Source organism: Somniosus microcephalus, unplaced genomic scaffold, assembly GCF_052327205.1.
Source record: "Somniosus microcephalus isolate GS21.2 unplaced genomic scaffold, FLI_Smic_1.0 unresolved_chr3, whole genome shotgun sequence".
Taxonomy (NCBI): Eukaryota; Metazoa; Chordata; class Chondrichthyes; order Squaliformes; family Somniosidae; genus Somniosus; species Somniosus microcephalus.
Window position 1 is genome coordinate 72683370 of NW_028225181.1, and position 27877 is coordinate 72711246.

General features: G+C 49.8%; 1 protein-coding gene across 1 annotated transcript; it reads right to left on the reverse strand.

The window, feature by feature from the left end:
- LOC147091995 (uncharacterized) lies at positions 1 to 27348 on the reverse strand. The gene is made up of 2 exons (XM_085976979.1): positions 25758 to 27348; positions 1 to 1348 (listed from the first exon to the last, which is right to left on the reverse strand). The coding sequence occupies exons 1-2, from the start codon at positions 26369 to 26371 to the stop codon at positions 166 to 168; spliced, it is 1797 nt and encodes a 598-aa protein (XP_085833105.1). The 5' UTR covers positions 26372 to 27348; the 3' UTR covers positions 1 to 165.
- Between the last annotated feature and the right edge of the window lie 529 nt (positions 27349 to 27877).

The following is a 27877-nucleotide window of genomic DNA, read 5'->3' on the forward strand; positions in this document are numbered from 1 at the left end:
TAAAACAAAGTTGATTTATTTGACATCTATCCAAAATATTAAACTCCAGCCCAGTTATAGGTGTTATTAACATCAGCAGAAACAAACCCTAACTGTCAGAATGAACATGGTTCAGTCGTGGATGTGATTAACAGCAGCAACAACAACAGAATCCAACCCCTGCAGTCAGTTGTGAACTCGCTGGTGTCTCAGCAGGGTGGATGACTCAGTGAATCCCTTCCCACACTCAGAGCAGGTGAATGGCCTCTCCCCAGTGTGAACTCGCTGGTGTGTCAGCAGGGTGGATAACCAAGTGAATCCCTTCCCACACTCAGAGCAGGTGAACGCCCTCTCCCTAGTGTGAACTCGCTGGTGTGTCAGCAGCTGGGATGAATTAGTGAATCCCTTCCCACACTCAGGGCAGGTGAACGGCCCCCCCCCCCCGGTGTGAACACGCTGGTGTGTCAGGAGGTGGGATAACTGAGTGAATCCCTTCCCACACACGGAGCAGGTGAACGGCCTCTCCCCAGTGTGAGTGCGCAGGTGTACAGTGAGGTCAGATGATCGCCTGAACCCAGTCCCACAGTGAGGGCACCTGAATGGTCTCTCGTCAGTGTGAACACGTTGATGGCGTATCAGTTCCCCGGAACTTTTAAAGCACTGCCCACAGTCCGAGCAGTTAAAAGGTCTCTCATCAGTGTGAACTCGCTGGTGTGTCAGCAGGTGGGATGAATTAGTGAATCCCTTCCCACACTCAGAGCAGGTGAACGGTCTCTCCCCAGTGTGAGTGCGCTGGTGTACAGTGAGCTCAGATGACTGCCTGAACCCAGTCCCACAGTGAGAGCACCTGAACGGTCTCTCGTCAGTGTGAACACGTTGATGGCGTATCAGTTCCCCGGAACTTTTAAAGCACTGCCCACAGTCCGAGCAGTTAAAAGGTCTCTCATCAGTGTGAACTCGCTGGTGTCTCAGCAGGTTGGATGAATCAGTGAATCCCTTCCCACACTCAGAGCAGGTGAACGGTCTCTCCCCAGTGTGAACTCGCTGGTGTGTCAGCAGGGTGGATAACCGAGTGAATCCCTTCCCACACTCAGAGCAGGTGAATGGTCTCTCCCCGGTGTGAACACGCTGGTGTGTCTGAAGGTCAGATGACTGAGTGAATCCCTTCCCACACTCAGAGCAGGTGAATGGCCTCTCCCCAGTGTGAATGCGCTTGTGTCTCTGTAGGTTGGATGAATCAGTGAATCCCTTCCCACACTCAGAGCAGGTGAACGGCCTCTCCCCGGTGTGAATGCGCTTGTGTCTCGATAGGTCAGAGGGTTGGCTGAAGCTTCGTCCACACACAGAACACGTGTACGGTTTCTCCCCGCTGTGAACGGTGCTTTTTCCTTCCATGTTCAGAGGCCGGTGATATTCAGATCCGATGAGTCGAGTGACTCTGTCAGATCTTGAAGTGATGTTTGGTTTGAGCTTACCATCTGTAAATCCTCCCCTTCCAGTGCCCTGTAAAATTAATTTAAAACAGGGAGCGTGAGGGACAACCCACAAGAAAACAAAGGCAGGTTGTGAAATTGAGCTCAGTGAACCTGGTCATTTGTGGGGCCGGCACAAGAAAAAAGTGACCATGAAAGCTGCCGGATTGCCATAAAAACCCAACTGGTTCACTAATGTCCTTCAGGGAAGGGAATCTGCCACCTGGTCTGGGCCTACACAAGACTCTGGCCTCTATGGGAGGAGAGAGAGAGAGAGGTGGGAGGGGGAGGGGGAGGGGCCGAAGGAAAGGAAATTTATACATCTGCAACTCGACCAGAACTTTGATAAAACCTCCAAAACCCACAACGTCCACCACCTAGAAGGACAAGGGCAGCTGTTGTATGGGAGCACCATCACATCCAAGTTCCCCTCCAAGTCACACATCATCCTGACTCAGATATATTCATCGTTGCTGAGTCATAATCCTGGAACTCCTTACCGAACAGCATTGTGGGAATACCTTCACCACACGGACTGCAGTAGTTCAAGAAGGCGACTCACCACCCCCTTCTCAACAGGAAACTGGGGATTGGCAATATTTGGTGCTCTTGCGAGCTACGCCCACATCCCAAGAATGAATTAAAACAAATCTGTAGATGTAAACTGGATTAAAAGCCTATACAGAAATACTTGTTCCTAAAACAATACTCCTTTACATTGTACGGACAGTGTCTGTGTAACAATCTAATCTCCCCTAGAATCCACCTCCCTTGACAGTCTCACATTGGAAATTGTTGGGTCCTCCTGGGCTCAGAAGTACTGGGGGTTAAACCCAACAGCTTCTCCTCCATCTCCACTCCAGCTCAAAGTGAAGCATAGAAACATACAAACATAGAAACACAGAAGATAGGAGCAGGAGTAGGCTATTCGGCCCCTCTAGCCTGCTCCGCCATTCAATGCGATCATGACTGATCATCAAAATTCAGTACCCGGTCCCTGCTTTCTCCCCATACCCCTTGATCCCTTTAGCTGTAAGAAATATATCCAACTCCTTCTAGAATATATTTAATGTATTGGCCTCTACTGCCTTCTGTGGTAGAGAATTCCACAGGTTCACCACTCTCTGGGTGAAGAAATTCCTCCTCATTTCTGTCCTAAATGGCTTACTCCGTATCCTTAGACTGTGACCCCAGGTTCTGGACTCCCCGACCATCGGGGACATCCTTCCTGCATCTAGTTTGTCCAGTCCTGTCAGAATTTTATAAGTTTCAATGAGATCCCCTCTCATTCTTCTAAACTCCAGTGAGTACAACCCCAATCTCTCCTCATACGTCATTCCTGCCATCCCAGGTATCAGCCTGGTGAATCTTCATTGAACTCCTTCCACGGCAAGAACATCCTTCCTCAGATAAGGCGAACAAAACTGCACACAATACTCACGATGTGGTCTCACCAAGGCCCTGTACAACTGCAGCAAGACATCCTTGTTCCTGTACTCAAACCCTCTCGCTACGAAGGCCAACATACCATTTGCCTTCTTAACCGCCTGCTGCACCTGCATGCTTACCTTCAGCGAGTGGTGCACAAGGACACCCAGATCTCGTTGCACTTCCCCTTCTCTCAATCTATTGCTATTCAAATAATAATATGCCTTCCTGTTTTTGCCACCAAAGTGGATAACCTCGCATTTATCCACATTATACTGCATCTGCCATGTTTCTGCCTAATCACCCAACCTGTCCAAATCATACTGGAGTTTTTCGGCATCCTCCTCACAGCACACCCTGCTTTGTGTCGTCTGCAAACTTGGAGATGTTACATCTAGTTCCCTCATCTAGATCATTTATATATATTGTGAATAGCTGGGGTCCTAGGACTGATCCCTGCGGTACCCCACTAGTCACTGCCTGCCACTCAGAAATAGACCCGTTTATTCCAACTCTTTGCTTCCTGTCTGCCAACCAGTTCTCTATCCAAGTCAGTACCTTGCCCCCAATCCCATGTGCCTTAACTTTACACACTAATCTCTTATAGGGTACCTTATCGAAAGCCTTCTGAAAGTCCAAATTCACCACATTCACTGGTTCTCCCTTATCTATTCTACAAGTTACATCCTCAAAAAATTCCAGTAGATTAGTTAAACATGATTTACCTTTTGTAAATCCATGTTGACTTTGTCCGATCCCGTCACTGTTTTCCAAGTGCTCTGCTATTACATCTTTTATAATGGACTCTAGCATTTTCCCCACTACCGATATAATTCCTCGTTTTCTCTCTACCACCTTTTTTGAATAGTGGGGTAATATTAGCTCCCCTCCAACCCATGGGAACTGTTCCAGAGTCTATCGAATTTTGGAAGATGACCAGCAATGCATCTACTATTTCTAGGGCTACTTCCTTAAGTACCCTAGGATGTCAATTATCAGGCCCTGGGGATTTATCGGCCTTCAATCCCATCAATTTCCCTAACACCATTTCCCTACAAATACTGATTTCTTTCAATTCCTCCCTCTCATTAGACCCTATGTTACTCCAACATCTCTGGGAGGTTATTTGTGTCCTCCTTTGTGAAGACAGAACCAAAGTGTGTATTCAATAGGCCATCCATTTCTTTGTTCCCCATTATAAATTCCCCTGATTCTGACTGCAAGGGACCTATGCTTGACTTCACCAATCTTTTTCTCTTCACATATCTAGTTAGTTTTTATGTTCCCTGAAAGCTTACTAACATACTCTATTTCCCCCCTCTTAATTAATCCCTTTGTCCTCCTTTGCTGAATCTTAAACTGCTCCCAATCCTCAGCTTTAATACTTTTTCTGGCCAATTTATATCTCCTCTCCTTGGATCTTATGCTATCCCTAATTTCCATTGTTAGCCACGGTTGAGTCACATTTTTTGTTTTATTTTTATGCGAAACAGGGATGAACAAATTCTGTAGTTCATCCATGCGATCTTTGAATGTTTGCTGATATACCTATCAATTCCTCCAATAAAAGGCGAAGAGTTACGAAGATGGCTAAAGGTTTTTATTGACTAAATAACAGAGCCCACTCTCGTGGGTGATCCGATCCAAGCAGGAGGAATACCAGCCAGTCGCTCACCTTTATACCTGGCCTGGTGGGTGGAGCCAAGGCGGAGTCGGCAGTGGTCATCCCAGGTATAGCAGTGTGGTACAATAGTGGTCAGTGATACAGTTATAACGAACAGTGGTGAACAGTGCTAACTACTAACAGTGATACGATAGTGAACGTGGTTTACCACATTCACCCCTTGTTTAGAATTAAGTCCGGCGGGGTGAAGTGTACCACCAATTCTGGTAGGTCAGTCTGTCCGGAGGCTTCGTAAGCCTCTCCGATCGACGCAGCGGTGGTGTTGCCTTATCCGGTGCTGGTGCCTTATCTGGTGTTGATGCTGGTGTTTGCGTGGTCGGCGAGAGCTCGTGGGGTTCCGGCATGCCGTCTACCTGGGCTGGGGTTGGGGGGAGTGGTGGCGGTGTTTCCGGATCGGCTGAGGGTGCGAGGTCTCGTAGGGAGACAGTGTCCTCCCACCCGTCTGGGTACGCCACGTAGGCGTACTGGGGGTTGGCGTGCAGGAGGTTCACCCTCTCGACCAGGGGGTCCATTTTATGGGCCCTCACGTGTTTCCGCAGCCAGACCGGCCCCGGGGCGGTCAGCCAGGTTGGTAGAGTGGTTCCCGTAGTCGACTTCCTGGGGAAAACGAACATTCGTTCATGGGGGGTGGTGTTAGTGGCCATGCAAAGTAATGACCGGATGGAGTGCAGCGCTGTCGGGCGGACTTCTTGCCAGCGGGAGGTTGGGAGGCCCTTAGACTTTAAGGCTAAGAGGACGGCCTTCCATACCGTCGCGTTCTCTCTTTCCACCTGACCGTTACCTCTGGGGTTGTAGCTGGTGGTCCTGCTTGCTGCAATACTTCTCTCTAGGAGGAATTGCCGGAGTTCCTCGCTCATGAAGGAGGAGCCCCGGTCGCTGTGTATATAGTTCGGGAACCCAAACAAGGCGAAGAGGGCATTCAGGCACTTAATGACCGTGCTACTGGTCATGTCGGGGCAGGGGAAGGCAAAGGGGAAACGGGAGTACTCATCAACGATGTTGAGGAAGTACACATTACGGTCAGAGGACGGGAGGGGCCCCTTAAAGTCGATGCTCAGGCGCTCGAAGGGGCGGGTGGCCTTGATCAGGCTTGCTCGGTCCGGCGTATAGAAGTGCGGTTTGCACTCCGCACAGGTCTGGCAGTTCCTGGTCATGGTCCTGACCTCCTCGATGGAGTAGGTCAGGTTGCGGGCCTTAATGAAATGGTAGAGTCTGGTGACCCCGGGGTGGCAGAGCTGGTCGTGGAGGGTCTGAAGCCTATCGATATGCGCGCTGGTGCATGTCATTCGTGAAAGGGCATCAGGGGATTCGTTCAGCTTGCCTGGCCGGTACAAGATCTCATAATCGTAGGTGGAGAGCTCGATTCTCCATCTCAAAATCTTGTCATTCTTGATTTTGCCCTTCAGCTTGTTATTAAACATGAAAGCCACCGAACGCTGGTCGGTGAGGAGGGTAAATCGTTTGCCTGCCAGGTAGTGCCTCTAGCGCCGTACTGCCTCCACGATCGCCTGGGCCTCTTTCTCGACCGACGAATGTCGGATCTCGGGGCCCTGTAGGGTCCTTGAGAAGAAGGCCACTGGCCTCCCCTCCTGGTTTAGGGTGGTGGCTAAGGCGAAGTCGGATGCGTCGCTCTCCACCTGGAAGGGGATGGACTCGTCCACTGCATGCATCGTGGCCTTGGCTATGTCTCCCTTAATGAGGGAGAAGGCCGCGCACGCCTCCTCCGTGAGGGGGAAGGAAGTGGCTTTCAGGAGGGGTCTGGCTTTGTCCGCGTAATTGGGTACCCATTGGGCATAGTAGGCGAAAAGCCCCAGGGTTCTCCTAAGTGCTTTAGGGCAGTGGGGGAGGGGTAGCTCCATGAGGGGGCGCATTCTTTGTGGGTCGGGGCCGATGATTCCGTTCTCCACTACGCAGCCGAGGATGGCAAGGCGCGTGGTGTTAAACACGCATTTTTCCTTATTGTAGGTGAGGTTCAGCCGTTGGGCCGTACGGAGGAATTTCTCCAGATTCGCGTCATGTTCCTGCCGGTCGCGGCCGCAGATAGTGACGTTATCTAGGTAGGGGAATGTAGCCTGCAGTTTGTTCTGGTCAACCATCTGGTCCATCTCCCTTTGGAAGACCGAGACCCCATTAGTGACACCGAAGGGGACACTAAGGAAGTGGTATAGGCGCCCATTCGCCTCGAAGGCGGTATACTGGCAGTCCTCAGGGTGGATAGGGAGTTGGTGGTAGGCCGACTTCAGGTCGATGGTCGAGAATACATTATACTGTGCAATCTGATTGACCATGTCAGATATGCGGGGGAGGGGGTATGCGTCCAGCTGGGTATATCTGTTTATGGTCTGGCTGTAGTCGATGACCAGGCGGTTTTTATCGCCGGTCTTCACGACTACGACCTGGGCACGCCAGGGGCTGCTGCTCCCCTCGATAATGCCCTCTTTCAGGAGGCGCCGCACCTCAGAGCTAATGAAGGCTCTGTCCCCGGCGCTATACCGCCTGCTCTTGGTAGCGACGGGTTTGCAGTCAGGGGTAAGGTTAGCAAACAGAGAGGGTGGCAGGACCTTGAGGGTGGAGAGGCTGCAGGTGTTACGCGGTGGGCGGTTTAACGTTTGCTGGTTGTTGACTGTGAGTGGGGGGAGGGGTCCACCGTATGCTAGGGTTACGCTTTGGAGGTGGGATTGGAAGTCCAGCCCTAGTAGGACGGCAGCGCAGAGATGGGGGAGGACGAGGAGTTTAAAGTTCTTATACTCCGTGCCCTTAACCGACAGGGTCACGACACAGTAGCTGCTGATGTCCGTGGCGTGGGACCTCGATGCCATCGAGATTCGGCTGCGCATTGGTAGGACAGAGAGGGAGTAGTGGCTCACCGTGTCTGGGTGGATGAAGCTCTCCGTGCTTCCGCTGTCGAACAGGCAGGTCGTGGCGTGGCCGTTCACTTTGATGTCCATCATTGACTTGGACAGATGGTGCGGGCGGGCTTGGTCCAGGGTGACGGAAGCTAGTGTGTAGCTGAGCGAGTCGTTGTCATCTGCGGGCGAGGCGGTCGGGCGTGGTGAGTAAAATGGCGACTCCCACGAGGTAGGGCAAAATGACGGAGAAGATGGCTGCCCCCGTAGCTCACATGCGGCACTATTGGGGTCGGTTGCCTTAATCAAAGATGGCCGCCCCCATGACTCATGTGTGGGGATGCTGGCCTCAGTTGCCCTAAACAAAGATGGCCGCCCCATGACTCATGTGTGGGGATGCTGGCCTCAGTTGCCCTAAACGAAGATGGCCGCCCCCATAGTTCGCATGCGGCACTGCTGGCCTCTGAGGATCCGCTCCTGCAGGCCTTGGAGAAGTGGCCTTTCTTCAGGCAGGTTTTGCATATGGAGTTCTTGGCTGGGCAGCGCGACCTCGGGTGCTTCTCCTGGCCACAAAAAAAACAGCCGGCGGCCCGATCGCGGATGCCCGATGTCGGGGCCAGTGCCGGGGGTGGCGGGGCCGGTCGGGTCCGGGACGCCGACGCAGAGGTAGGTCCCGGGGGCGGCGCTGGGAAGGGTGCTGTGGTAGGGGTCGGGCCCGAGTCCCAGGGTCGCGAGCAGTACCTGGTGAATGCTTCCTGATCTTGGTGGGCCACTTCCAGGGAGATAGCGAGGGCTTCAGCTTTTTCCATGCTGAGGTCTTTAGCTTCCAGCAGTCTTTGCCGTGAGTACTCGGACCGTAGGCCTTTCAGGAATGCGTCGCGGATATTATCTTCAGTATTTTCGGCTGCCGACACCGATTTAAAGTCACAGTTCCTGGCGAGTGCATATAGCGCCTGTGAGAATTCGGCTACTGATTCTCCTGGCTGTTGCGGCCGTGATCTTAGGAGGTGCCTAGCGTACATGTAGTTTACCGGGGTCCGGTACTTCTGTTTCAGCAGGTTGATGGCGGTCTCGTAGGTAGTCATGTCCTCGATGAGAGTGTATACTCTCGGGCTCAGTTGTGCCTGCAGGACACTTAGTTTGGATGCCTGAGGGACGCTGGATTCTCTCAGGTATGATTCGAAGCAGACCAGCCAGTGTTTAAAGTCTGCGGCTGAGTTTGCTGCTCATGGGTTCAGGTCCAGGTACGGCGGTCTGAGGGCTCGCAGCCAAGCTGGCTGGTGTGGCTGTGCTCCTGGGAGCTGCGCTGGTGGCTCCTCCGCCGGTTGTGACTCGTTGTCGGACATCATTAAATTTAGTCAATAAAATTGATATACCTATCAATTCCTCCAATAAAAGGCGAAGAGTTACGAAGGTGACTAAAGGTTTTTATTGACTAAATAACAGAGCCCACTCTCGTGGGTGATCCGATCCAAGCAGGAGGAATACCAGCCAGTCGCTCACCTTTATACCTGGCCTGGTGGGTGGAGCCAAGGCGGAGTCGGCAGTGGTCATCCCAGGTATAGCAGTGTGGCAAGAGGCGACCTTGTACCGTGATACAATAGTGGTCAATGATACAGTTATAACGAACAGTGGTGAACAGTGCTAACTACTAACAGTGATACGATAGTGAACGTGGTTTACCACATTTGCCATTGCCTATCCACCATCAAGCCTTTGAGTAACATTCCCCAATCAATCCTACCCAACTCGCGCCTCATACCATTGTAGTTTCCTTTATTTAAATTCAGGACCCTAGTCTCTGAGTCAACTACTTCACTCTCCATCTTAATAAAGAATTCTATCATATTATGATCGCTCTGACTCAAGGGGCCTCGCACAACAAGATTGCTAATTAATCCTTTCTCATTACATAACACCCAGTCTAAGATGGCCTGATCTCTAGTTGGTTCCTCGACATATTGGTCCAGGAAACCATCCAGGAATTCCTCCTCCACAGTATATGGTTACTAATTTGGTTAGCCCAATCTATATGTGGATTAAAGTCACCCATGATAACTGCTGTGCCCTTATTGCATGCATCTCTAATTTCCCATTTAATGCCATCCCCAACCTTTGCATTATTGTTTGGCGGTCTGTATAACACTCCCACTAATGTTTTCTGCCCCTTGGTATTTCTCAGCTCTACCCATACAGATTCCACATCATCAGAGCCAATATCCTTCCTTTCAATTGTGTTAATCTCCTCTTTAAAAAGCAATGCTACCCCACCTCCCTTTCCTTTTTGCCTATCTTTCCTGAATATTGAATACCCCTGGATGTTGAGTTCCCAGCCTTGGTCACCCTGGAGCCATGTTTCCGGAATCCCAATCAGATCATATCTGTTTCCCTCTATTTGCGCAACTAATTCATCCACCTTATTACGAATGCACCTCGCATTAAGACACAAGGCCTTCAGGCTTATTTTTTTAACACTCTTACACCTTTTAGAATTATTATTTACTGTGGCTATGTTTGATTTAAACCCATGATTTCTCTGACCGCCACCTTTGTTTTTCTCCTTCCTGTCTTTTGCTTCTATCCTTGTTTCCCTTTCCTCTGTCTCCCTGCTCAGGTTCCCAACCCCCTGCCATTTTAGTTTAAACCCTCCCCCAGAGCACTAGCAAACACTCCCCCTAGGACATCGGTCCCGGTCCTGCCCAGGTGCAAACCGTCCGGTTTGTACTAGCCCCACCTCCCCCAGAACCGGTTCCAATGTCCCAGGAATTTGAATCCCTCCCCCTTGCACCATTCCTCTAGCCACGTAGTCATCTGAAATATCTTTCTATTTCTACTCTGACTAGCACGTGGCACTGGTAGCAATCCTGAGATTACTACCTTGGAGGTCCTATTTTTTAATTTACCTCCTAACCCCCTATATTCAGCTTTTAGGACCACATCCTGTTTTTTTACCTATATCGTTGGTACCTATATGCACCACGACAATTGGCTGTTCACCCTCCCCTTCCAAAATGTTCTGCAGCTGCTCTGAGACATCCTTGACCCTTGCACCAGGAAGGCAACATACCATCCTGGAGTCACGTTTGCAGCCGCAGAAACGCCTATCTATTCCCCTTACAATAGAATCCCTTATTACTAAAGCTCTCCCACTCTTTATCCTCCCGTCCTGTGCAGCAGAACCACCCACGGTGCCAGGAAGTTGGCTGCTGCTGCCTTCCCCTGATAAGCCATCCTCCCCAACAATATCCAAAGTGGTATATCTGTTTGAGAGGGGGATGGTCACAGGGGACCCCTGCACTACCTGCCTGCGACTACTACTCTGCTTGGTGGTCAACCATTCTCTTCCTGCCTGCGCAGCCTTTACCTGCGGTGTGACCAACTCCCTAAACGTGCTATCCACGATGTCCTCAGCATTGTGAGTGCTCCAGTATGTATCCACTCGCAGCTCCAGCACTGCAATGTGTTCTGTCAGTAGCTGCAGCTGGATACACTTCCCGCACACATGGTTATCAGGGACACAGGAAGTGTCACAAGAATTACAGACACCCTATAAAGTCCGCCGCCTCGCTCTTTATATCACCGCCGCCGCTCCTCACAGGTCCGCTGCTGTGGGGCCTACCTGCTCCACCACGTCACTTTATATCAGCACCATCCCTCCTCACAGGTCCGCTGCTGTGGGGCCTACCTGCTCCACCACCTCACTTTATATCAGCACCACCGCTCCTCACAGGTCCGCTGCTGTGGGGCCTACCTGCTCCACCACGTCACTTTATATCAGCACCATCCCTCCTCACAGGTCCGCTGCTGTGGGGCCTACCTGCTCCACCACGTCACTTTATATCAGCACCGCCGCTCCTCACAGGTCCGCCGCCACCGCCGCTGTGGGGCCTACCTGTGCCTCGGATAATAGATACATAGAAGATAGGAGCATGAGTTGGCCATTCGGCCCCTTGAGTACCTGAAGGAAAGAAATTTGCAGGTTTACGGGGAAAGGGCGGGGAGTGGGACTAGCTGAAGTGATCTTGCAGAGAGCCGGCATGGGCTCGACGGGCCGAATGGCCTCCTTCTGTGCTGTAACCATTCTATGATTTTATAAAATATTAGAGTTTGTTCTACAGAAGCACGAGGTTTATCTGCTTTTATTGATGAATTTAAAAAGTCTCTATTAAAACCTGAGCCAGTGTGTTGTGAGCCAAAGAGCCTTGTGTCCAATGAGGGGAATAAAGGCCCACAGCCTCCCCTGGCCCCGGGCCCTGAACAAGGGACTGGAGAAACTCGCTGCCCTGCGGATCAGACAATCAGCCAGCGCTAGTCCCGCCCCTCGGGCTCACCGATTGGTTGGAGGACCCGCCACCGGCTTGCTCCTCCAGCCCCGCTCGCTCCCTATTGGTCAGAAGCTCCTGTCAATCCCGGGTCACATGTCCCCGAGGAGATCACATGCTCCGTCCAACTGACGGCGCTCGGTCCGGGGCCTCGCGAACTCTCAGGTTTTTCTATTTCTCTTTATTCTCTCCCGATCCACCCCACCCCCCCACCCCGCGTGATTCTCCACCCAATCGGAGCGGAGAAAACTCACTTTGCGTCACCGATCGCGACTCTGGAACTGACACCAAGGCCTTTCCCTGGAATGGCCCGCGCCAACTCCGTCCGGCAGGATCCGAGTGCGCAGGCGCAGCTCCGAGTGGGGGAGGGGGTTGGTGTCCTCTGGGCATGCGCAGTTGTTGCCCTTGGTGACCGGGAGGGGTCGCTATGCCGGACTCGCCCCGAACCGCCGCTCCCTGTGCGCATGCGTGGACTCTCGGCTGTCAATCAACCAACAGCCAGAAGAGGTCGCTGGTGAGACCAGTGAAGAAAGAAACACTTGCATTTCTATAGCGCCTTTCACCACCACCGGACGTCCCAAAGTGCTTTACAGCCAATGAAGTACTGTCACTGTTGTAATGTAGGAAACGCGGCAGCCAATTAGCACACAACAAGCTCCCACAAACAGCAATGTGATAATGACCAGATAATCTACCATTTTGTTACATTGATTGAGGGATAATCATTGACTGGGACACCGGGGATAATTTCCCTGCTCTTTCCCACATTACAACAGTGACTACACTCCAAAAGTACTTCATTGGTTGTAAAGCACTTCAAGGCGTCTGGTGGTCATGAAAGGCACTATATAAATGCAAGCCTTTCTTTCTTGAAATAGTGCCATAGGATCGTTGACGTCCACCTGCGGGAGCAGACAGGGCCTCAGTTTAATGTCTCATCTGAAAGACGCCACCTCTGACAGTGCAGCACTCCCTCAGTACTGCACTGCAGTGCCAGCGTAGATTTTTGTGCTCAAATCTCTGGAGTGCGACTTGAACCCACAACTTTCTGACTCAGAGGCGAGAGTGCTACCACCTGAGCCACAGCTGACACTAAAGAAGAAGTAGTTCTGACGAAAGGTCATCGACCTGAAACGTTAACTGTTTCTCTCTCCACAGATGCTGCCTGACCTGCTGAGTTTTTCCAGCATTTTCTGTTTTTATTAAAGAAACGAGGGAGTGATTGCTGATGGGAAGAATGTTGGGTTGTCCTGCGCATGCGCACCTCCCTGGCGGCTGAGGCGAAACACCGACTCGCCCCCACCTGAGCCGCGCACGCATCCCAGATGTTGCGGCTCCGCATGCGTGCCTGATGTTCCAACCGTGGGGTTTTGTGCGCTGAGCATGCGCATTGCGGACCGATTGGGACGGGCGATTGTGGAGCAGGAGGGAGAGCACGGGGGCCATGAGCACATGCGCGGGACACAGAGTCAACAGAGCGCTTTCTGCAGTGCCGGGGGCTTGTGGGTGTTACAGCCGCCATTACTGCTGATCCTTTCAACCAACCTGTGCAGCAGCTGGGGCCTGAAAATCAGCTTCACTGCCCCTAGGTTCGGAAAGGGGAAAATTAAACAACAGTTTGCCTCTGATCCTTTTCTGAACTCGATTTACAGGGTTATAGAAGTGGAGCAGTTACAGGCGGGAAGCTCAGACCAAACATCACGTCAAAATCTGACAGAGTCACTCGATTCATCAGGACCTGAATATCATCGGCCTTTGCACATGGAAGGAGAAAGCAGCGATGACAAACCGCACGTGTTCAGCGTGTAGACACGGATTCAGCCAATCGCCTGACCTGGTGGGACACATGCACCGTCATACTGGGGAGAAACTGGGTAAAGGCGGGGGCAGTGGGAAGGAAGTCAGTTCCCCGTCTGCATTGGAAGTTCAACGGCGCAGTCACACCAGGGACAGTCCATTCACCTGCTCCGTGTGTGGAAAGGGATTTGTTTATTCTTCCCACCTGCAAACACACCAGCGAGTTCACACTGGGGAGAGACCATTTCAATGTCCTGACTGTGGGAAGAGCTTTAAAAGCCCCAGGCATCTGAAGCGACACCAGCTTGTTCACACTGATGAGAGGCCATTTACAGGTTCTGACTGTGGGAAGAGCTTTAAAAGCCCCGGGATCTGAAGGGACACCAGTGCCCCCACACTGTGGAGAGGCCATTCACCTGCTCCGTGTGTGGGAAGGAATTCTTGCAGTCCTCCACCCTGCTGACACACCAGCTTGTTCACCCTGATGAAAGGCCATTTAAATGTTCTCACTGTGGGAAGAGCTTTAAAATCCCCGAGGAGCTCAAGCAACACCAGTGAGTTCACACTGGGGAGAGGCTGTTCACCTGCTTCATGTGTGGGAAGGGATTCACTCAGTCATCCACCCTGCAGACACACCAGCTTGTTCACACTGACGAGAGACCCTTTAAATGTTCTGACTGTGGGAAGAGCTTTAAAAGCTCCTTGGAGCTGAAGAGACACCAACACCTACACACTAGGGAGATGCCAGTCACCTGCTCCGTGTGAGGGAAGGGATTCGCTCAGCCCTCCAACCTGCTGATACACCAGCGAGTTCACACTGACGAGAGACCCTTTAAATGTTCTGACTGTGGGAAAAGCTCTAAAAGCCCTGGGGAGCTGAAGAGACTCCGGCTCCTACATGCTGGGGAGAGGCCGTTCACCTGATCCGTGTGTGGGAAGGGATTCGCTCGGTCCTCCAACCTGCTGGCCCATCAGCGAGTTCACACTGGAGAGAACCCCTTTAAATGTTCTGGCTGTGGGAAAAGCTTTAAAAGCTCCAGGGAGCTGAAGAGACATTGGCTCCTATACACTGGTGAGAGGCCGTTCACCTGCTCCGTGTGTGGGAAGGGATTCACTCAGTCATCCCACCTGCTGATACACCAGCGAGTTCACACTGACGAGAGACCCTTTAAATGTTCTGACTGTGGGAAGAGCTTTAAAATCTCGAAGAGCCTTAAGAGACACCAGCGTGTTCACACTGATCATCGAATCTAACAGCACAGAAGGAGGTGATTCGGCCCATCGTGTCTGTGCCGGCTCTTTGAAAGAGCTGTCCAATTTAGTCCCACACCCCAGCTTTATCCCCAAACTCTGCAAACTAGTCCTCTTCAAGGACATGTCCAATTACTGTTTGAAAGTTCCTGTGGAACCTGATTCCAGCATCCTTTCAGATGGTGCGTTCCAGATCTTAACAACCCTCTGTGTGAAAACAATTCTCCTCATTTCCCTCTAGTTCTTTTAGCAACTATTTTAAATCTGTGACCTTTGGTTACCGACCCACTTGCCAGAGTGAACAGTTTCTCCCTACTTGCTCGATCAAAACCCCTCATCATTTTGAACACCTCTATTAGGTCTCCTCTAAACCTTCTCTGCTCTAAGGGGAACAATCCCAGCTTCTCCAATCTCTCCACATAACTGAAGTCCCTCATCCCTGGTACCATCCTGGTCAACCTCCTCTGTATCCTCTCCAAGGCCTTGACATCCTTCCTAAAGTGTGGTGCCCAGAACTGTACACAATACTCCAGCTGAGGCCAAAACCCTGCAGCTGTACAATACCCTGGTTAGACCACACCTGGAGCACTGTGAGCAGTTCTGGGCACCACACATTAGGAAGGATATATTGGCCTTGGAGGGAGTGCAGCGTAGGTTTACCAGAATGATGCCCGGACTTCAAGGGTTAAGTTATGAGGAGGGATTACACAAATTAGGGTTGTATTCCCTGGAATTTAGAAGGTTAATGTGTGATCTGATTGAAGTTTTCAGGATATTAAGGGGAACAGAGGGTAGATAGAGAGAAACTATTTCCGCTGGTTGGGGATTCTCGGACTGGGGGCATCATCTAAAAATTAGAGCCAGACCTTGCAGGAGTGAAATTAGGAAACACTTCTACACACAAAGGGTGGTAAGTTTGGAACTCTCTTCTGCAAACGACAATTGAGGCGATATCAATTGTTAATTTTCAATCTGAGATTGATAGGTTTTTGTTACCCAAAGGTATTAAGAGATATGGGCCAAAGGCGGGTGTATGGAGTTAGATCGCAGATCAGCCATGATCACATTGAATGGCAGAACAGGCTCGAGGGACTGAATGGCCTCCTCCTGTCCTATGTTCCTAACTAGTGATTTGTAAAGGTTTAGTGTAACTTCCATGTTTTTGTATTCAATGGCCCTATTTACAAAGCCAAGTGCCCCATACGCTTTCTGAATCGCCTCACCAACTTGCCGTGGCACTTTCAAAGATTTGTGAATATGGACCCCCAGGTCCCTCTGCTCTTGCACCCCCTCAAAATAGTCCCATTTAGATTATACGGCCTCTCCCTGTTGTTCCTCCCAAAGTGCATCACTTCACACTTATCCTCATTTAATTTCATCTGCCTTGTGTCTGCTCATTTCACAGTCTGTCTCTGTCCTCCTGAAGTCTGCTACTACTATGCTCACTATTTACTACGTTGCCAAGTTTTGTATCATCTGTAAACTTCAAAATTGTACACCTATACCCAATCCAGGTCAGTTATATATAACAAGAAAAGCAATGGTCCTGCATATTTCCCTCCAGTCAGAAAAACATCCCTCAGCACTGCTCACTGTCTCCTATCCCTCAGCCAATTATATACCCAAATTACCATCATCCCTTTAATTTCCTGTGCTTCTATTATCCGAATAAGTCTCTTATGTGGTACTTTGTCAAATGCCTTTAGAAAGTCCATGTATACAACATTTGCTGCACTACCTTCATCAGCCCTCAGTTACTTCATCAAAGAACTCAATCAGGTTAGTCAGACACGATTTACTTTTAACAAATCCATACTGGCTGCCCCTTATTAACCCATGCTTCTCCAAGTGAGAATTAATTTTGACCTTGACAATGGTCTCTCGTCTTTCACCCACCACTGACATTAGACTGATTGTCCTGTAGTTACCAGGTTTATCCCTCTCCCCTTTTTTAAACAGGGTATAACATTTGCAATCCTCCAGTCTTCTGGCACCCCTCCCATATATCTGAGGGAGATTGAAAGATTGTGGTCGGAGCTTCTGCTATCTCCACCCTAGCTTCCCTCAACAACCTAGGATGCATCCCATCCGGACCGGGTGACTTGTTAACTTTGAGTGATGACAACCTATTTAGCACCTGCTTTCTATCCATTTTTATCCAATTTCTCTACTCCCCCCTCCTCTACTGCGACATGAACTTCATCCTCTTCTTTTGTGGAGACAGATGCTAAGTGCTCATTCAATACCTCAGCCATGCCCTCTGCCTCCGTATGATGTGCTTCTATTTGGTCCCTAATCGGCCCCACCATTCATTTAACTATCCTTTTACTTTTCATATGTTTATAGAAGATTTTTGTGTTCTCTTTTATGTTACCCGCTAATCTTTTCTCATATTGTCTTTGCCCTTAAATCCTGTTTCAATTTCCCCCGCACTCTCTGTATTCTCCTGGTTTTTGACTGTATTCTGTACCTGACATTTGTCGTAAACCTCCTTTCTCTGTTTTATTCTAAACTCGATATCCTTTGTCATCGGGAGCTCTAGCTTTGGATGCCCATCTTTCCTCCTTATGGGAATATGCTTGGTTTGTACCCGAACTATCTCAGCCTTGAAGGCCTGCCATTGGTCATTCACTGTTTTCCTGGACAATCTTTGTTTCCAGTCCACCTGTGCTCGATCCCTTCTCAAATCACTGAAATTGGCTCTCTTCCAGCTGGGTATTTTCACCATTGATTCTTCTTTTTCCCTTTCCATAACTACTTTAAACCCAATGATATTGTGATCACTGTTAACCAGATCCCTCCTGTCCCAGAACTGATGAGAGACCCTTTAAATGTTCTGACTGTGCAAAGAGGTTTCAGAGTTCATCCAACCTGCTGAGTCACCAGCAAGTTCACACAGATCTTCAAAAAAAGGAAGATGTTTTAGAAAGGCTGGCGGCACTAAAAGTTCACAGCCATCTCAGAGTAGTGTCACTTTAATTACAATCTCGCGGAACAAGAAGAATCGCTGTCCCTTTAACTACCACAAATCCCTGTGTGGAGGAGAGGGGGAGATACAGTCTGTCCCAGTAACTGTCGCAGAACAGAATTAACGACCCTGTCCCATAAGGGCTTGAACCTCCCCCACTCCCTGCTTTTCCTCAAGTGTCTCATCCTTAAAATTCTCAGCCTTGTTTTCAAATCCCTCCGTGGCCTCACCCCTCCCTATCTCTGTAATCTCTTCCAGCCTCTACAACCTGCCCCCCCGCCGAGATATTTGCGCTTCTCTAATTCTGCCCTCTTGAGCATCCCCGATTTTAATCGCTCCACCATTGGTGGCCGTGCCTTCAGCTGCCTGGGCCCTAAGCTCTGGAATTCCTTCCCTAAACCTCTCCATCTCTCTACCTCTCTCTCCTTCTTTAAGATGCTCTTTGACCAAGCTTTTGGTCATCTGCCCTAATATCTCCTTATGTGGCTCGGTGTCAAATTTTGTTTTATAACGCTCCTGTGAAGAGCCTTGGGATGTTTTACTACATTAAAGGTGCTTTATAAAGACAAGTGGTTGCTGTTTCCTGAAACTAATAATAAATTCCCCAGAGGGAAAAAAACTTGTACTTTTACTCCCAAATATTAGAAAGTTTGTTCCACAGAAGCACGGGGTTTATCTGCTTTTATGGATGAAATTAAAAGGTCTCTATTAGAATCTGAGCCAGTGTGTTGTGAGCCAAAGAGCCTTGTGTCCAATGAGGGGAATAAAGGCCCACAGCCTCCCCTGGCCCCGGGCCCTGAACAAGGGACTGGAGAAACTCGCTGCCCTGCGGATCAGACAATCAGCCGGCACTAGTCCTGCCCCTCGGGCTCCCCGATTGGTTGGAGGACCCGCCGCCGGCTCGCTCCTCCAGCCCCACCCCGCTTGCTCCCTATTGGTCGGAAGCTCACATCACTCAGGCAGTGGGCTCGGGTCACGTGTCCCTCACCGACTTTACAAAGAAAGCCCCGCGCGGTCGCCGTGCAGAGCTGCAGGTCAGCGGGAGCGGGTTCGGGAGGTTAATAAACTGCGGTTAGGCCACGCCTCAGGGTTTATAAAGTTGGAGAATGGTCTCAGGCCCGAATGAGATCCAGAGGCCGAATGTGTTCCGCCGGAGGGCAGCGGTGAGGCTTTTTCTCGGTGACAGGCCCGGGTTACGCGCCGCCATCTTGGTGAAGGAAAGACAGACCGGTTCTACCTGCAGCAGGGCGCATGCGTGGCCATCTTTGTACACGAACAGAGAGTGGGCAGGGCTTCAGGGTCCCAGTGACTCATTGATTCTCACTCTGCACACAGCAGGTGGAGAACTGAAGATTTCAGAGTACCAGTGACCAGAACAGACAATCATTGACTCATTGATTTTATTCTCACTCTGCACATAGCGGGTGTAGAACTGAACCCAACCAGAGTAGAGGGAGGGGGAAAACTGGGAGTGGAGAAAAGAAATGTTGGAGATGGTGCGATGGGTTTGGATTTCAGCACAGGGAGGAGGGACAGTGTGTGGGACGGGGATTTACAGCTTTGCGGTTAAAATGTGTTATTTTGGTCATATTTCTAGATTTGCCATTTTCTGCCCACAGGGCAATCACAGTGCACTGACCAACACCTCAGCTTGTCAGAATAGGGCAGGTGGAACCGAGCCAGAGGCAGCTCTGGGACTTCATCTTCTGAGCATTGGGTTAGGAAAGAAGAATTCCATTGTTTATTGGGCCTTGGCGAGCACTGCCCTCCCTCCCACAATGTTAATATGTTGATGCATCTGTCTATTTATATACTAGGAGTGTTTTAATTGCTTTCACAGCAAAATGCATTTATTATTAAACCTCCACAGAAACAACTGTGGTAACAATTGAATAAAACTCAGAGAGTTGTCGGGATCTGGAACGCTCGACCTGAAAAGGTCATGAGCTGATTCCATCAATGATTTTAAAAGGGAGTTGGGCGGGTACTTGAGGATGAGGATCTTACAGGGTTACAGACAACAAGCAGGGATGTGGGACTAAGCACGAGTGCTCTTTCTAAGAGACAGCACAGGCACGATGGGCCGAATGGCCTCCTTCGTGCTGTACTTTTCAATGATTCTATGAAAACTAACAGAACCAAACAAAGAAATGATCTTCCTTGGTTATTGATCATTTCACTCAATTTCAACAGGGTTCTCTATACACCAACAACAACTTACCTTTATATAGAGCTTTTAAAACATCTCAAGGCACTTTACAGTAGGGTAATAAGACAACAATCGACACACATACTTTGTTTGTGGTCCAGTGCACTGACACAAAGTTCCTTCACAACTGTAACAATTTTATTGCGGTTGCTGTGAAGGCTGCGCTCGCTCTGCTCGTACACCTGGTCTCCAAAGGAGGCAAAACAGGACTAATGCTGCCGAGCTCAGCTCTTTTTGATCAGAAAATATCAACTGTTTTGCCTCGCCAGGAAATGCACAAAAGAGGCAGCAGTGCTGATTGCCTGCCCAGGAAAGTCCTTTTGAGATTAAACTCCTTCACCCAGAGGGTGCTGAGAATGAGGAACTTGCTGCCACAGGGAGTGGTTGAGGCGAAGAGCATGGATGTATTTAAGGGGAAGCTGGATAAACACATGGGAGAAAGGAATAGAAGGAGATGCTGATAGGGTGAGATGAAGAGAGATGGGAGGAGGCTCGTGTGGAGCATAAACACCACATGGACCAGTTGGGCTGATTGGCCTGTTTCTGTGCTGTACAATCTGTGTAATTCTATGTACTAAGAGAGGAGAGAATGTTCCATAGAAACTAGAATTATCTGTTCCGGGTTTTAATCCTGAACTTACAGTGATGTCTTTTGTAAACTGCTTTTACAGGGAATATCATCGGCCTTTGAATGTGGAAGGAGAAATGTTTGCCTGTTCTGTCTGTGGGAAAAGATTTCAAAGATCGGTGTGACTGGAAAAGCACCGAGACATACACACCCGAGTGAGAGTGTTCCAGTGCACTGACTGTGGAAAGAGCTTTAACCAGTTACACAGTCTGAAAAAACATCACACCGTTCAAAGTGGGGAGAAACCGTACATGTGTTGTGTGTGTGGATGAGGCTTCAACCAATTGTCCAACCTGGAGAGACACAAGGACACCCACACCACGGAGAAACTGTGGGAATGTGGGGACTGTGGGAAGGGATTTAGCTCCCCATCCCGGCTGGAAACTGATTGATGCAGTCACACCGGGGAGAGGCCGTTCACCTACTCCAAGTGTGGGAAGGGATTTAGTCAGTCATCCCACCTTCTGACACACCAGCGACTTCACACTGAGGAGAGACCATTCAGTTGCTCTCACTGTGAGAAGAGGTTCAGGCAGTCATCTCACCTCATTGAGCACCAGTGCATTCACACTGGGGAGAGACCGTTCACCTGCCCTGTGTGTGAGAAGGGATTCTCTAATTCATCCACCCTGCTGAGACACCAGCGCATTCACACTGGGGAGAGGCCATTCACCTGCTCCGTGTGTGAGAAGGGATTCACTAATTCCTCTGACCTTCTGAGACACCAGCGCATTCACACTGGGGAGAGGCCATTCACCTGCCCTGTGTGTGAGAAGGGATTCACTAATTCATCCACCCTGCTGATACACCAGCACATTCACACTGCAGCGAGGCCATTCACCTGCCCCATGTGTGAGAAGGGATACACTAATTCCTCTGACCTTCTGAGACACCAGCGCATTCACACTGGGGTGAGGCCGTTCACCTGCTCCGTGTGTCGGAAGAGATTCACTCAGTCATCCAACCTGCTGACACACCAGCGAGTTGACACCGGGGAGAGGCCGTTCACCTGCTCAGTGTGTGAGAAGGGATTCAATCAGTCCTTGAACCTGCTGAGACACCAGCAAGTTCACAAGTGACTGCAGAGGTTCGATTCTGCTGTTATTGCTGCTGTTAATCACATCCAGGACTGAACCATATTCATTCTGACAGTTGGGGTTTGTTTCTGCTGATGTTAATAACCCCTATAACTGGGCTGGCTTTTAATATTCTGGATATATAGTTGATTGAGTTGTCGGGGCTGCAGTATCCCTTTAAGTACTGCTGTCTGATCTTTCCCCTTAATTTCTGATGAGTGTTCCTGAAATATTTTACAATAAAATTATGAACTTTTACTTCAATCGTATATTAATCTTTGCTATAAAATCTACAATTCATTGTCTGAAAGATTCCATTGATTATCATCTCCAATTAGAAAGTGCTGATTAATCCTCACTGACAATTCTTACTGACTTGCACATTACACAAAGTGGCACCTCCATTATCCACCAGAAAGAAGGGGAATAGGAATTGGTGGAGAATCGAGAGTCCCCAAATGTTGCCCCTCCCGTCTGGTACAGCAATCCCCTCAGCACGGGAATGGAGACAAGTCCAGTTATAGTGACGGGATGAGTTAAAGGAATTTACTCAGACGGGCAGAAGCTGGGACCACTGTTGTTCACCATTTATATGAATGATTTGCACTTGGGAATCAGAAGTACAATTTCAAAATTTGCTGATGACACTAAATTGGGGGGTGTAGTTAATACTGAGGAAGACTGCGATAGCATCCTTGTAGAATTATTCAGTTGTGTTCAGTAAATAACACCATTTTTTAATTTGCTTTGACTGATCACATCACTATAGTTATGTGAAAAACAGAAATCATTAAAAGCTCCCAATTTCAAAATTGTTAGATTCAAACTCAACTTCTTCCAAGTACAATCTAACATTTCAAAGATTGTAATGGATGTAAGTGAGATATTAGGACTGTTGTCTAACACAATCCAAACACAAGTGACACACAGACAGATGGGCAGGTGTAGCTTCACAGCGAATCCTTTCAAGCCTCACTAAAAAGTGGCAGACTGGCAATCCATTGTTCACTAATGGAGTTGTGATCTTTGTAAATTAAGAAATGGAAATGTGTCAAAGAATTGATTAACAGAGTGGGGCATCATCTTCCTTTGCTTTCTATTTCTGACACCAGGCAACAGAAAAAGGTCATTACAACACGACATAGACTCTTCAGGTGTGAGACATCAGACTTCAGAACAACACGTCTGCCAGCTCTGGCCACAAACCCCAGTACAGTCAACCTTTCAGCAGCTGCAGCCCTGATTAAATAACTAGTAGTTTAACATGTCTAGTAGAGCTTTTGTATCAAAATAGAAGAAATGTATTTGTGACACACACACAATTCATAATTAAATCACAATGTGATTGTGAGAATCGATTATCGCCTCTTGATGCCTTCCGTGTCCAGCGGTCGAGGAAGGTATCAAGTGAACCGGTGGACACCACCTGCTCCCTCTCCAGGGCCACCCGGGCAGGGACAAGACCACGGGAGAGAGGCAGGCAGCCAGAGTGACCCCCCATGGGCCCCGCCCATCCTGGGACTACAAATTGCTGTTTTCGCCAGGCCCAAGAGCAGGTCCAGGAGAAGATCCTCCCACTTTCCCACCCCCCTCCGCACCGGGCGGCCAAAGATTAGTAGCGTGAGGCTAAAGTGTAACCAAGAGTTGAGGAGCAGCCCCTTCAGGTAACTACACAGGGGCTGCAACCTCTCACACTGAATATATACACGGCCCGTGGACTCCTCCAGGCCCCAGAAACCACATCTGGCCTTGGAGTCTGGAAAGGAGTTTAAACTGTTGCACACGACAGCTCCCTGCAACAGTCTCCATCCCAGATCCCCAATGATGCCGGGAAGGACCCCCGCATAGAGAGCTCTCCATTGGGGACCCCTGCCTCCACCAGACAGCAAGCTTACCTGACTGACATTGGGCAATAAACTAAATTAATCAATAAATGACACAGAAACCCGAGTCCCCGGGTCCTCAGCCCTGGTGTGAAGTACGCTGACCACCAATCTTCCGTTACTAACTCGCACCTCAGGCCCCGCCCAGTCTGGTTTAATTGCTAAACGTTTTCTAACTTGGGTTCAGGCCTGTCATTCTACGGGAAACTTCCAAGGCCTCATTTATTGATGTGTCCCACCCGAGCGGCTGTTAATGGCTTTAATAAACTGGCAGCAAGATTTTATTAAAGGTGGAAAGAGGTGAAAAATGCAACTAGCGATGCCTCAAAACTCGCGGACAGAGAAATCCACTTCATCAGCGTCCCTGCCACAGGACTCAATATCCACCCCCTCCACCACTGGTACACTGTGTCTGCAGTATGTATGGTCTACAAGATGACCACGGTCAGGCCGTGTGGAGTCAAGGGCCAGGCAGCAGAATGGATGGAATGATCGCTACAAACTTCCCTTAACTCCAACCCTCTGATTTCTGTTTTGTAGCCATCTTTCCATCCATTCTGCTGCCGGGCCCTTCACTGCACACAGCCTGACCTGGGTCATCTTGTAGATCTTACATACGGTTTATGGATAGCAAGCTGATCACAAAACAGAAAACAGAGAGTAGGGGTTGGGAGTAGCTACTCAGACTGGCAAAAGTTGGGAAGTGGTGTTCCACAGGGATCGGTGCTGGGATCACTGTTGTTCATAAACGATTTGGACTTGGGAATCAGAAGAACAATTTCAAAATTTGTCGATGACACCAAATTGGGAGGTAGAGTTAATACTGAGGAAGACAAAATGCAAGATATTAATAAATTTCAGAATGGACGTGTAATTGGCAAATGAATTTCACTGTAGATCAGTGTGAGGTGGTGTGTTAATGAATTTCACTGTAGATCAGTGTGAGAGGGTGTGTTTTGGTGGGAAGAATAAGGAGGCCACTCACTATTTGGACAAGGGGGTGAAATTGGGTTGCTTTGTGCCTTCTGTGATATTCAGCGGGAGGTTAGCAGTGGCGGTAGACGGTAGCGCCCCCGCGGCACTGCACCGCCGGCAGTGACGTCATCGCCATGCGCAGCACCCCGGCTGCAACCTTGGGTTGCGACCCCTGACCTATCGGCAGACGATATGTCCAACAGGGTCAGGGGTTGTTCCTGCAGCCGCGGCGGCACCACTTAAAGAGCAGGTGTCAGGCGGCAACTTTTTATTTTGGCCGACTGCCAGCACTTGCCCCCTTCCCCTTTCTTCTTTGGGGTGTTAGCCGCGATCGCTCAGCCCGGCGCTCCTCTTGATCCGACACCCCACTCCCCGGTGGTCCAGCAGGGCCCCGGTGTGCGCAGTGCTAGGCTCCTCCCCGTTAATCAGGGAGGGAGGTCTGCTATGACACGGTGCTGTGTGCCGACGGGCGTGGCACTGTTACATGAAGTACTGGGAAATTCACTGGTAGCGCCCCAAGAGGGAGGGGAGTGATTCCAGTAGCACCCCGCCTCCTGCTTGGGGCGCTACCACTGAATTTAATGCGCAGGGGCGCTAACTTTTTTGGGGGGTTAAAATTAGCCCGTGATGTTAGCGACCCAAAGGGGGCACCACCGAATTTCCCCCTAAGAGTCTAAATGGGCTGGAGGAGCAGAGGGATCCAGGGATACAGATACACAAATCACTAAAAGTAGCAACACAGGTTAATAAGGCCATTAAAAAAAAGCACTGGGGTACATTCCTAAAGGAGCCTTCTGTTCCTTGCCTAGGAGCTCTGAACCATGGCAGAGAGCGGCTGGGACACGTTTCTCACACGCCTCGAGATTAACCCTCATGGGGACTTTGCTGTCAGTGAAGAGAGAGAAGAAAGACCAAAGTGCCGTTTGCCCCTCTCAGTGTGGCCCTGAAGGACTGTGTCCAGGCTGGAGTTTTGTTCCCGCCGTACGATCCTCCCCCAGATTGTCCTTTCTGAGCTGCAGCCAGGTGATGCTAAACACTCAGGTGGGAAAGACAAAAATCTACAACAATGTGTTTAAAACAAAGTTGATTTATTGGACATCTATCCAGAATATTAAACTCCAGCCCAGTTACAGGGGTTATTAACATCAGCAGAAACAATCCCCACCTGTCAAAATGAACATGGTTCAGTCCTGGATGTGATTAACAGCAGCAACAACAGAATCCAACCCCTGCAGTCACTTGTGACCTCGCTGGTGTGTCAGCAGGTTGGATGAACGAGTGAATCCCTTCCCACACACGGAGCAGGTGAACGGTCTCTCCCCAGTGTGAGTGCGCTGGTGTCTCAGCAGGGTGGATGACTGAGCGAATCCCTTCCCACACACGGAGCAGCTGAACGGCTTCTCCCCAGTGTGAACACGTTGATGGCATATCAGTTGCCCGGAACTTTTAAAGCACTTCCCACAGTCCGAGCATTTAAAAGGTCTCTCCCCAGTGTGAACTCGCTGGTGTGTCAGCAGCTGGGATGACTGAGTGAATCCCTTCCCACACACGGAGCAGGTGAACGGCCTCTCCCCAGTGTGAGTGTGCTGGTGTACAGTGAGGTCAGATGAGTGCCTAAACCCAGTCCTGCAGTGCGAGCACCTGAACGGTCTCTCGTCAGTGTGAACACGTTGATGGCGTATCAGTTCCCCGGAACTTTTGAAGCCCTTCCCACAGTCCGAGCATTTAAAAGGACTCTCTCCAGTGTGAACTCGCTGGTGTATCAGCAGGTAGGATGACTGAGTGAATCCCTTCCCACACTCAGAGCAAGTGAACGGCCTCTCCCTGGTGTGAACGGTGCTTTTTGCTTCCATATTCAAAGGCCGATGATATTCAGTCCCTGATGAATCGAGTGACTGTCAGATCTTGACGTGATGTTTGGTTTGAGTTTCCCGTCTGCAAATCCTCCCCTTCTAATACCCTGTAAAATGAATTTAAAACAGGGAGCGAGAGAGAGAACCCACTAAAGAGGCAGGTTGTGAAATTGAGCTCAATGAATCTGGTTATTTGTGGGGCCGGCACTAGAAAAAAGTGACCATGAAAGCTGCTGGATTGTCATAAAATCCGACTGGTTCACTAATGTCCCTCAGTGAAGGGAATCTGCCACCTGGTCTGGGCCTCTGGCCTCTATGGGAGGAGAGAGAGAGAGAGAGAGAGAGGTGGGAGTGGGAGGGGGAGAAGGTGATGGACTTTATACATCTGCAACTTGACCAGAACTTTGACAGAACCTCCAAAACCCGCAACCTCCAGCACCTAGAAGGACAAAGGCAGAAGGTGCATGGGAGCACCATCACCTCCAAGTTCTCCCAGTCACACACCATCCTGACTTGGACATATATCGCTGTTGCTACATCATCACTGGGTGAAAATCCTGGAACTCCTTACACAACAGCATTGTGGGAGTACCTTCATCACACAGACTGCAGCGGTTCAAGGCGGCGGCCCACCATCACCTTCTCAACGGGAAAATGGGGATTGGCAACATATTCTGGTCTTGCGAGCGACGCCCACATCCCAAGAATGAATTAAAACAAATCTGCAGATGTACGATAGCAAAATACTGCAGATGTTGGAAATCTGAAATAACAACAGAAAATGCTGGAAAAACTCAGGTCAGGCAACATCCGTGGAGAGAAATTTGAGTTGACGTTTCGGGTTGGACCCTTCTTCAAAACTGGAAAGAAAAGAAACTAGATCGAAGGCAGGGCTGCGATCGGACAAAAGAATAAAAGAAACAAAAGAAGTAAAAGAGATTAGAAGCTAGACGAGATGGTAATAGGCTGGGATTAGGTGTGAAGTGTACTGGCAGGGCAAAAGATAGCTGCCAGGTGTGAGAGAGAAACAAAAGGAAAGTGGGGGGGGGGGAAAGGAGTGGAACAATTACAAGAGAAAATGAAATGGGGGCCGAGCTTATGATCTGAAATTGTTGAACTCGATATTGAGTCCGGAAGGCTGCAGACTGCCTAATCGGAAGATGAGGTGCTGTTCCTCGAGTTTACGTTGAGCTTCCGTGGAACAATACAAGAGGCCAAGGACGGCAAGGTCGGGCTTTGCGGAACACCTCCGTTCAGTCCGCAAGGGTGACCCCGAGCTTCCGGTCGACTGTCATTTTAATTCACCGCTCCGTTCCCACTCGGACCTCACCGTCCTTGGCCTCTTGTATTGTTCCACGGAAGCTCAACGTAAACTCGAGGAACAGCACCTCATCTTCCGATTAGGCAGTCTGCAGCCTTCCGGACTCAATATCGAGTTCAACAATTTCAGATCATAAACTCGGCCCCCATTTCATTTTCTCTTGTAATTGTTCCACTCCTTTCACC

Bases quoted from the DNA above. Each gene is read 5' to 3' on its own strand.
- LOC147091995 (XM_085976979.1), bottom strand. From the start codon at position 26,371: ATGGAAGCAAAAAGCACCGTTCACACCAGGGAGAGGCCGTTCACTTGC. The intron at 1,349-25,757 runs GTGACTGCAGGG...CACCGTTCACAG, and splicing joins ACACACCAGCGAGGTCACAA to CGGGGAGAAACCGTACACGT.